General features: G+C 26.9%; 2 protein-coding genes across 2 annotated transcripts in view; both read right to left on the bottom strand.

Moving 5' to 3' along the window:
* Nucleotides 1–583: 583 nt before the first annotated feature.
* Nucleotides 584–6,526, bottom strand: LOC114124219 (Kruppel-like factor 2). Its single transcript, XM_050205236.1, has 3 exons — nt 6,383–6,526; nt 3,556–3,843; nt 584–1,012 (listed from the first exon to the last, which is right to left on the bottom strand). The coding sequence occupies exons 1-3, from the start codon at nt 6,395–6,397 to the stop codon at nt 695–697; spliced, it is 621 nt and encodes a 206-aa protein (XP_050061193.1). The 5' UTR covers nt 6,398–6,526; the 3' UTR covers nt 584–694.
* A 2,741-nt stretch (nt 6,527–9,267) lies between these two features.
* LOC114124227 (putative fatty acyl-CoA reductase CG5065) overlaps nt 9,268–12,675 on the bottom strand; it is a 34,121-nt gene continuing 30,713 nt past the window's right edge. Inside the window, exon 9 of the mRNA XM_027987416.2 lies at nt 9,268–9,860. Coding sequence (XP_027843217.2) covers nt 9,707–9,860 — 154 coding nt within the window. The 3' untranslated portion in view covers nt 9,268–9,706. The remainder of the gene's footprint in view (nt 9,861–12,675) is intronic.

Below are 12,675 nucleotides of genomic sequence, written 5' to 3'. Positions count from 1 at the left end.
AGTTCGTAGCAGAATCAGATGTAAAGATTGAGCGTCTTTCGAGATAAAAATTGATTAGAATTTTAAATAATATTAAAGAAAGAAATTAAAGTGTGTACTTATCATGAAATTCAAAATATTAAACACACGCGTATCGAGTAGGTTAGGTATAATTCGTATAATTTACGTTTGTACAGATCATAATGATTGATCTAAGCGTAATATATAACTTATTGTGATGCGTTATTGTGACTACGACGTGACGCAGAATAGTTTGTGTAGGTACCTACATAGAATGATTATAATTGATTATAATTTTCGAAAAATCTTTTGTAGATACAAACGCGTTCGTATATCTTACAAGCAATAAATGTTTAACGACTCGCGATAAAAGAGAGAAAAAAAAATAAGTAGGTATGAAACGCCGCACAGACGTTCCTCGGACGCCATGAAAACGGTAAATATTTGAAAACATATAGTCTTTTTTATAATATTGTTATTGTATTAATGTACTTTTATTAATGACAATTCCAAAAATTACAATTTTAATATATCCGTTCGTCGACGATGAGGGGCGGGAGAACAGAGAGCTAACGCTCGACGAATCTGCAGCCCACGCGTGTGTATATTGATAGGAAATCTGCATCGAGGGCGGACTGCTACAGCTGTTGTGGTGTTTGCGTCGGCGCTACCGCATCGGACGGCGGTCGTGACGTCACTGACGAGCGCCGACGACCGGCGGCGAGGCGGCGGCGGCGGCGGTCGGTTTCGCGCCGATTCGCTGCTGACACTGTGGCCGCGGCCACTGCGACCGGGCGGCCGCCGCGGCCATTCGCTTGTGGTGGACGCGCGAGTGCTTGGTCAGGTGGTCGGACCGCGAAAACCGTTTTTCGCACACGTCGCAACCGTACGGCTTGATGCCGGAATGCGACCGACAGTGTCGGGACAGTTCGTCGGACCGGGAGAACCGCCAAGAGCAGCCCGGCCACATGCACCCGTACGGCTTCTCGCCCGAGTGCCTCCGCATGTGCACCTGTGGACGAAAAACGAATTCTTCGTTGTAACAAGAGGATAACTGCAGTAATATCATTATAATAATTATCGTCACGGGTCCTTTGATTTAACATTGTATGTCGGTCGAAAAAGTCAGCGTATGATAAAAAAAAAAAAAAATTAATTCCGCAAAGATGATTCGAGTGTTCCGGTTCTTAAAAATATATGAGGATAAATCATGTTTTTAAAACGCCCAAAACACTAATAACCAACGAACTGGGGGGGAAAACGAACAAAATATAATACGCTTATAAAAATAAATTACAATTATTGCTGCGGTTCACTATACGAAAAAGACAAAAAAATATCAAAAAATGTTTTAGTCACGATATTACGACGCATTCATTTGACATAATATTATTATTATCTTATACGTCTATACCACAAGTAAGTTATCACTTGTACTATTGCTGTAATTGCTTGTGTTCAAAGGTTATTTATTATAACATTTCTTCTATCGATTAAATAATTTAATTTAACTCGGATAAGAAAATATTATTATCTCGCATTCTCGCCTAGTCGTATACGCTTTTAAATATTTAAAATATAAAGTCACGGGCACAAGATGAGTTTATTAGAGGTGTAACATAAAAGAGCACTTCGTTAAATTTATGTCCGTCAAACATTTGAAAATCTCGTTCCTCAGTGCAGTAATGTACCTATATTGCCTATACAGAACGCCGAAATACAATATGTTAGAAACCCGCACTGAAATGAAAGATGATAATATTAAGAACTCTTATTTTTCGATCACTTCGCAGAATGTTTTTGTATTTAATATTTTGATGATTAACTTAAAAGTTAAAAATATTTTGATCAGTGGAACAAAATAATTGCAATGTTTTTACTATAAACCATGATATTATTGTATTTTCGCCTTAAATCTGGTATTTGTACGTCGTACGTATGAATAATCGCGTTCCGTGGGCGTGTATTGTAATAGGTACTTAAAATTAAAAAGCTATACGTGCTTCATTGGATTTCTGAAATACTAATTCAAATGGGAACAAGCTGACACTGGTAACTTACCAATGGTAAAATAATATTACTTATTTTATTGATTAATTCACTTATTTTTAATTGTAAGAATTAATGATAATTATGAATAATTAACAATATTTTTTAGGAAATAACTTATATAAGTGTATTAATATATATGAACTATAATTTTAATATCTATGGCCTTATATAGAGCAAGTGTATATAAAACATATATGTTAACTTCTCGGTCTTAATAAAGTGATAGAAACTAAGAATTTAGCATGCTCGCAAGGTGAACTTTCCTAGCTTGTTTACTTTTAATTATCTATACTTTGATATTTATTTTTCTTTTATATAATGTAAATTTTTGTTATTGCACACACAAACTATTTTTGTTCATACGAATTACCATTTTATAGTTTATCTTCCAAATTCGAAAATATTTTTTTTTTTAATAAAACAATAATTATTATAGTAAGAACTTATTCACAATATTTTTTTGTCGCGTATTTTAAGTTTATACAAATATTATGAAATAATTAAAACTTACGCATTCAAAATTGAATATTTTATTAACTTAAATCAGATAACCAAATTTAAGTTAATATTAATTTGTATGGTATATCGAGTATTCATAAATGGAATAACTTAAGTTTGAAACTCAATTAAAATCAAATAGTTTCAATAATTAACTTAACTAAGTTGAATCTAAACTATAGAGTATTATTTATTCGTTATATATTATTATGGCTATATATTTAAAAAGAACCTAAAAAATTTAATAGATATATTTTTACGTTTGTTTTTGAGCGTTATAATGTTCTGAAACTAAGTCACAGTACTCAGCTGTATTTTACTATAATATGACGACACGGTAACGGTAACTTACATATGATATATTTACAATCAATAATTACAGTTGGAATTTAAATAAAATTTACACCTTCCACGTTAAACTCGTACCTATAGAAACTGTTTGACATTTTTTTCGTACAGGGAATTGTATATTTGCACATATATCTACTGATTTGTTCGACTTATACTACACACACCAATATAAATAGTATAATATAACCACAATAAGCAGTATTGAGTATTGAGTATTGGCACTACTATTTGAGTGTTTTATGTGCTTATGTTTAAAATTTGTAACATTATTGTAGTATTCTACTTAACTGTTTCGCTATACATTTATGTATAATACAAAAAGTCTATATACAGTATATGACATATGTATTTGAATAATTAAATAAATTATTTTTATAAAAATTAAAATATTTATGAATTAAGTAAAGTGTGTTGGAACAATAAATAATGGTTGTTTTATAGATAAAAAGAGTTAATTATAAAAAGTATCTCCTACATATTTTCGTCTACTAATAGTCACACCAATATCAGTCAATTATTTTTTTTTTAGGGTAGCAGATGTTATTTCTGTCAATGTTCCAGTCATATATAATAGTATGTTTTAAAAAATCGTATTTTACGAAGTATTAAATCATGGTATAACACAAATATAAACACAAACCGTTGAAAATTCACCTTGAGGTGGGATGGTTTCAAGTACGTCTTATCACAATTTGGATACGTGCACTCCAGCACATGTTTAACTTCGTTTAATTTATCCTGCTGTTTCGGTTTTTGTGTTTCCTTTATATTTTGTCTTTTGCTGCTCTCGTCACAGTCATCACAGCTTACGGTCACGTCATCTTGGTCATTGCATGGCAACAGCTCTTCGACAGTCAGCGACAGCAATGTGTCCAAACCTGGGTCGTCTACGTACATCTTGGGGTCATCCCAAAACGTTTTGCTAGGGTCGTTGATGCAAAACTTAGAAAAAAAAAAACATGGATTAATTACATTTTTACAGTTCCTATTATAATTTTCATAGATTAATTTGATTCGTTAGATTTATAATTAATTGAACTGATTAAAGTATATAAGTAGTACTTATTAAGTATTAACTGTAATTTTAATACAATCACATTACACACATTTTTTAAAAATATCAAGACTTCCATTTTATTATGTCATTTGTTAAGCTTTAATAAAAATGTACGATACATTAATTTTACACGAAAAAAGAAAAGTAAATTATTTTTAATTAAGTTAAGTTACTTTTTATTCAAATTTACTTTTAACTTTCAACAAGTTAAATAAATAAGAAAAGTAACTTTTAACATTAAACTTAACTTACATTTTTTTTATTTTAACTTAACGAGTTAAAATATTTAGTTAACTTTTCCTGCCTTGTTAATAGGTTGCCTTTATATATCCAAAGGTAAGGATATTGTTTTTTTTTTCAACATATAAAGACATAACTAGTTTTATTGACTTAAAATAACTTGGCATTTTCAGATGATTTAAAAAGAATCAATACTGGTGTTACATGTATCCTTTAAAATAAATTCTATTGATAGGGTGAAATTAACATACTTGTAACTATAATTTATGATCTACCTACCCACCATAAATCCATGAATTTTTTTTTTTTTTTACTAGAGCTCTTAAAATTATTAAAATTTTTATCGAAATATTATGTTCAAGAATAATACAAAATAATAACAGTGAACAGTCAAGTTCTGGCTATAAATCATAAAATATAATGATAATAATAATTGTGAACTATACCTATAAACAACACATGTGGTTTATATACGCCATTTTGTGACAATTGTTATTTGTATAAAAACAGTTAACTGATTAAAGTAATTATTTATTTGACATAATCAAAATAATTTATATGCATATAATTAATAAATAATACAATTTGGCTATTTCAAGTAAATAAAAGAACATTCAATTCTAAATATTATTTGTATTATTATTGAGAAGCATCGAAAGTCAAAAAACCATAAGATAAGATCATGAAGAAAATGAAGTAGTTAACAATTTATCAGATCTTGGAACCGTAATAGGTGAATGTATATTTTCTACGCCTGTCAATAATAATTCTATTTATATAATTTTCTATGAGAAATAACAGAACAATTGTGTGTGTATTAAAAAACGACTGAGGGACACAAACTCATCTAAAATTAGATTCAACTAATAAATTAGGAACATTATTTTTTTTTTTTGTAAGTAGATACAAATTGTAATATCTTACGATAAAACTTCTACGTTTGTATTTAATACAATTGTAATTTAGTAATTGCAAATTAAAATTTTAGACATAACTTTTTACATTACTTATTTTTGAAAAACAAAAATAAATATTTAAGTCATGAATTTTTTCAACTTAATTTATTATCATTTGGGAAAAAACAATACCTTGTAAGTAAAAATAAAAAATCAATTTTTATCACTATGTCAAAAACTTTATTAAACGATTACGATAGTCTATAAAGAATTCTTTAGGAATAATAAGCAAGATATTCCTATTAAAACATAAACGATTTTTTTACTGAAAATATTGACGCACATAATAAATTGAAATTTTTTTTTTTAACAAATAGAACTATGCTTCATCTTCACTGATAGTTTTTACATAATACGATAATGTGATAATTTTTTAGTTTGTGAAAACATTCTGTACAAAATATAATTCTCAATAATTAGATATTTGTAAAAATAACCGTAACAATAATTTGTGTGACTTTGACATACTTGTACCATATTTAGAGTTAAATAATATATTGTTTGCTAACTATTAACTTAATTTTAACGTTCTTATAAAAATTCACTAATATTGTGATGAGTTTAGTTCTATTAAATATGTATCAACACTAAAAATACTTAACTTTGTAAGATCGTAAACATTTAATTGAAAATATCAGTTTGCAATAACAAAATTTTGTTAAAAAAAAAAAAAGGAAAGGAAAACCAGTTATGTTCTACTTTATAATAAATTTTGAGTGTACTGTGGTCTGTGTTCCTCATTATTGAGTAAGTCGCTGCAATCTAGACTAATTACAAGATTTTTATTTCACCAATCTATTACTATTACCTATACTAATGAGTCAATATTAATATTACAATATGAATATATGATTTAATTTAAGATTATTGCTATTGATTTGTTTAGCAAGATAATAATTCAACACATCGTATAACCTACTAAAGTACTAAAAGAGAAATAAATTATAATTATATTAATAAATAATTCATAAAATACCAATACAAATATTGGCACACAATGTTCCCTCAGACTGGTTTTTAATATACAGTAAATAATGAAGTTAAAATTGATCTCATATCTACTACGGTGAGAACGAGGTATACCTCACACTCGAAACCATCTATACAGAAGTATGATTTTCTCTGTTTTTTTAAAAATGTTTTGCCATATTTAAAATTAACTCGTTGTTTCCACCAAATTCAACACTGTAATTATATTTTTATAACATTAAATTATTTTTGTACTTACGTCCATTAGTATCATTTTTGCGACCTCGTGACTATATGTCTGCAATGCGGTCTCCCGTTGTCGACACTCCACAGTGACGATGACACTATAATTCGGTTGATTCAGTCACTGGTGACAGAGTTTTTTTTTTTTTAATTATCAACTATTAGAAAAGAAAATAAACACATACGCACATTTCCCATGGGAGTTGTGCGTACCATGTCTGTAATTAGTACTGTTCAGATAAAAGTAGATTGTGCACAGCTTACCCGCTACACGTGTAGACCATAATATCAGTGTCCTTATCTATACCCTATAAGCCTGTACGATTATTTGCATGTGCCTCTAAAAGTGCAGAATCTGTACATGAAAGGTGACATTTTTTCATCGTCCGTAATGCTTTTGACGTTAAAAAAATAAAAAGAAAAGCCATTTAGGAAAAATCTCTGAGTAAAGCTTTACAAAGTTATTAATTTTTTTTTTCTAAACAAACGACCTCATTTTTTATGTAACTGTACAAATAATGCTTAACATAAACGAAATAATAAGTAAAATTTTTAGTCAATTCCGAATTTTTAGCTTACATTTTTTTAATAATATTTTATCTTCAGTAACATCATATATTTTTTATGTGTCGCAGATTGACGGATGGTTTTCGTCTCACAGCATTACAAAACCATTTCATGATGGTGACGCAAGCACTATATACAATATATTTATAATGTTTTTACATTTGTGGAAGGTATGAGGATATATTGATTATTGTGAAAGACTAAGTATAATTTTATTGAACCAAACCAAATTATAACTTTTGTTTACGAATAGGGTAGAAACTCTGAAACAAAAATTTAAGAAATAATGGCAGGTAAAAGGAATACTATGTATTCGTCATAATATAATACTTACAGACAAATTATTAAGTTAAAGTTAACTTTACTTGATTTACTTAATTTTACTTAATAAATATGGTTTATTTAACAAGCAACGAGTAAGTATATTATATAGCGAAATACTAGCTGTCAAAAATGTTTGCATTTATTAAAATATTATAGTTTTATTATTCCTCGTGTGCTAAGCGTCTTGCAGGATTCTATTGGAACAGACGTATTTACCTATTATAATAAATAATCACAAAAATTAAAAAACATGTTATACTTTTAAATGCGTGTTTTATGTATTTGAATACTCGTGTCAAATACTTCTTATAAGTTTGATTATATATTACTTACATAATTACTTTTTTTCGTTATTCGTTTGTGTTGACAAGATGAATAGATCTATTATAATAATATTTTTAAATTGTTAAATTTTCTTTTTCTTCTACTTCAAATTACACCAAATCACTACAATTTTACTCACTGTATCACATGTTGTTCTAACTTATTATATTCAACACAAATTTACGTTCGTCTAAATTATGAAAAAAAAAAAATTTCTTTTAAACCACCAAGAGACATAATTTACTTGATACAGGGATGAAAATTTACATCCTATTATTATTTATATATTACAGTTTTTTTTAATTAAAAATAATAAATAGGTACTTAACGTAAAAGATAACATTTTTATGGTTTTAGACATTTTTAATGATATGATTGATAATTGAGTTTTAATTCTGCTAAGCTATAGATATTATATATTTATTGAAGATTGTGATTGTTCTCTAAAATAATTTTTAATTAAAAAAACATTTATTAAATTTTAGCATTGTCTACCTATTCATTTTTGTTTTTATTTAAAATTAAAATGGTCAATTATTAAAATTCCTTATTTGATGTCGAATAATAATTTTAAATCTAATAGTACCTTTTTTTGAAAACGACGCTGATTATTGGATTATAGTCATTATGATTAGCAGCTATTTGTTAATTTTTTTTTTTTTTTTTTGCATTCCTTGAGAATTAAATCGATTCGGAGAGAGTGGGATCTGCGAAGATCATTATATAATTTAATTATCCCACCGCGTGACATAGTCATTACAATAACAATTATGTATTATAAACAAAATTCTAAACAATTAACGTATCAAACAAAAATATATTCTTTATTATAATACAATATGTATCCTTTTCAAAACATTCAAAGTCCAATAATTAGAAAGCTTTATATAGTATACTAACAGCAAATACCACTTGTGAGATGCAATTATTTTAGAATGTTGCACACAATAAATCATAACATAATATATTAACTATATGTTATACAAACAACGAGAGAAAAAAATCGACTCATCTTTAATAATAAAAACGCATGTACTATGTGACAGCGTTGAATTTGAATCATTCGTAACGATGAGTTTCAATGGTATTTAACAAACCACTGTGATGGAATTTGTTAGACAGTAAGTCGATTGTGGAACAATACGAACTTATAAATAAAAAATAATTGAAACCTTTTATATGTTTTGATGGTTATTTTTAGTATTCTATGTGAGATGTCATTAAATTAATAGAAGCAATAATTATTTGATATCACTTCTTATTAATGATTGACGATCAGGAGAATAAAATTATTCGGTATTGTACAAAACGTAATAATATTAAACAATGAATAGAAACATACAGGAATTAAAATTTAAAAAAAAATTGTTGTTTAATAGGTTGGATTTCCACACATTGGCCAGCAATTCATATACTAACGGTTATTATTTGTACAGCTCAATTTAGCTCAAGTTATAAATACACCTTAATAATTCATTTCTGTACAATGTGATCATAAGTCACAACACTTATATTAAGTTATAACACATCAGTACACCGCGGTATAGAATATGAACACCGTGAACACAAATAATATTCGTAAGTAACATATTATTATATTATGATATGTATTTATTTTTATATAGTATATACTGATTACCGGTAGCATAGGGTACACACGGAAATAACTAAATGAATAAAAACTAATTTAATTTGTTTTAGATTATTTATGTTATATTTTAATACTAATAAGTTAAATAATTATTCAAATCCCATGAATCATTGTAAATTGCAATCAAACTGCAGTGTGATTACATTTACTATTATATAAAAAAAAATATATATATATTATATATTATAATATTATACTACTAAAAGTAAAATTAAAAATAAAAAAACCACACGAAGAAAATAACAAACTAAAAAAATAATCATGACTTGTCGTATCAGCCACACAATCCGCGTACATAATATTATATAATAATATCTATAAAATATAAATGATCATCTCTACCACAGTAATAAAATATGTCGTGTACAATAAAAAAATATATAATGATTGTGTGTAAATTATTATGCATGCAATCTATTCACAATAACAATATTGCGATTAAGTGATATTGATATTTTGATTGTTCGGTGTACATCACTTTGGTATTAACGACCCAATGATCGGCACGTTTGTGAACGAACTCGTACTTGAGTCCAGCAAAAACTTGAAAGAATCGAACGCACGTACAAACACCCACAAGAGGAAAAATCCGAACAACACTTGTGTGACCATATTCAACCAATACAGCCTGCAAACATGAAACGTATTTTTATTATTATTGTTATAGCGCGCAGGTATCTATAGTAACATAGGCAGTTGCGATTAAACGTAAAAAAAAAAAATTAGAAATTTTATGGTTTTACCGCAGAAATGGGACATTATTTTTAGTTTTTATATAGGTACGCGAATATGTTGTATTTTTTTTTTTTTTTTTTTTTTGTTTAGTGTTGACGTCCAATTGAGTCTATAAACAATTTTCTCCGAAAGTTACTCTAGTTGAGGTCAGCTGCAGTCGTGATCTATAATAAGCTGAGTATATATATTATATATATATATTAACAGCCACTATTACGGTTAGCGATGTTGCCACAATCAGCTTTACAAAATATATCGATAGATTTTAAAATTATTTTCCCCTGCAAGTCATAGAAGCTATTACCGGTAAGTAGGTACCCATCACTAACATCAGAACGTAATGTGCTCTACAAACACGTACCTCTTTATCAATTAAATAAACAATATAAAGTATAAACTTTGCCAAAATAGTGTGCGATAATATGTTTAATATTTATGGAGGTTGTCATTCTTACGAATGGCACCAAATATTTCCGCATTCTCAGATCTAGCCAATTCTAGTTGCTAAATATTTTATAAAACCTATCTCAGGGATAAATCGATTAATTATCTATATTGAGGTTTTCAAAAAAATAAAGAAAATACCTACCATATGTTCAACTATATACTAAACTCGAAAAGTTGTGTAAACGACTTATTAGTTATTTTATCTTTAATTTATTTTTTATTGTTTAGTTATAACAGCAGTAATAAACGACATAACTGTTTGATATAACTTACATATAGGTAGTCAGTACTTCTATTTTCAAAAATTAATACTTATAAAAAATATTGCAATTATATTTAGTACCTACGACCTACCTACTATTTTTACAACTTCTCAAACATAAAAATAAACGAGGTATGTCTAATAAATTCCTATATTATATTAATTCCTATCAAGAGGCCACCAGGAATGCAGAGCGCCGGGGGCAATAACCATAATGCATGTATTATAAGATTACAATAATTAGAGTCCTTAAAATAAATCTTACAACTATTATGAGTTATTTATTTTTTATTAATATTATTATATTAATTAACTAATTTTATAAAATATTAAATTAATTAGGTTTTAGATAAAAATGAATACAAATACATTATATAAAACTATATCTCCGTTGCTGCTGTATATTATTAATATTATCATTTGATTTTACCAGATGTTTAAGTCAAAGAATTTAATGCAATATATTCACATGATGTTTAAAAAAAAATGCTATTAACTAAAATAGTAAAAAACATAGTCTCTATCATTATCTGCTTTTTATATATAAGTAGGTATACATATCCTAGAAATAAAAAAAATATTTTATTATTTATCACCACCCAATTTAATAAAAAAAATTATTTCGAATAGAAAGTATTATAATATGATTTATATTTAATTACGTTTTCCTCATTTTTCTATATCACATAATTATTAAATTGTTCAATTAAAATTATTTTAGCCTTTTAAAAATAGTTAACATTTTTCTTTTAATTGATTTATAACAAATTTTACAAATTGTTAATAAGTGAGCACATGTCCGTATTATAAGATTAAAAATAAAATAAAATGTTGAGTAAAATGTTTAGAAAATGATGAAAAATATTTGTACATTATAATACAATTTATAGCTGTATTCATACTACTTATCGAGAATAATCAAAAATTAAAACTCAAAAGTTAAAGAATTTTTTGATACTCAAAAAAATAAAAAATAATTATTTATTATCTAATACCTACAATTTGTTAGTTATTATTTAACTTTTCGAAAAAATGTAAAATCTTGTAGCACACCAAGATAATGCTTAAAACATACCAGTGTGCTATGGGACCCACCCAATAAGAAAATCATTGGGCTAATCACACGCTGAATAAAAAATAACATTTTTAAAATCGTTATAATACATTAGGTATCTAAGTTTAACGATCGACCCTATTTGATAATAAACGGCCATATAAGTGTATAACATATGAAAGAACAAACCATAACATAATATAAGGAAGAATGAATGTTTTTATTACATATAACAGTCACGCTGATGGATAATTTGTAATTTTATTTTCGACTGCAACAGAAGTTATGTATAATATTTTCGAACATTGTTATGGTCACACGCCATGTATACAGTTTTTTATTTTTAACATCATTAAGATTTGTAAAGAATTCAAATAAATAGTAAAATATACCTATGTTTTAAGTGTAATTAAATTAAACGAAAATTCAAATATTTGGTTTTCGTGAGAACTTTTTATTTGGAATGATTTTCTTATTTTTATACAGTATTGAGCGTATGGTAAATAAACATTATATATTATATAATTAGTGCATTATAACACAACTAACCGTTCGTTATATATTATATAATCGTTGTAGGTAGATATTAATTGACCATTAAAATGTATTTCTTAATGTTTTAATGTACAGTATATTATTATTTTTATTAACTACATACGCCTATAATTATTACAGACGTACTATTTAATGGCGATCCGTATTAATTTAACTCAAAAAGCTCATAATAACAAAATTATAAACTTTAATTCGTTATACAAAATAATATATTTTTTAAGAACATTTGTATTTTTCAATATTTGTTATCATAACCATTTTTTAAATTTTTTGAATTAATACGATGTACAAAAATTAAAATTTGAACGAATAACTTATTATAAGTTACAAGTATTTAATAATAGATGACTGGGCACTCATTTTGACCATGTACCTCTCCAATACTCCACT

The sequence above is a fragment of the Aphis gossypii genome, chromosome X (assembly GCF_020184175.1).
Source record: "Aphis gossypii isolate Hap1 chromosome X, ASM2018417v2, whole genome shotgun sequence".
NCBI classification, from domain to species: Eukaryota; Metazoa; Arthropoda; class Insecta; order Hemiptera; family Aphididae; genus Aphis; species Aphis gossypii.
The sequence above is the reverse complement of the archived record's forward strand: the minus strand, read 5'-3'. Positions and strand labels throughout refer to the sequence as shown.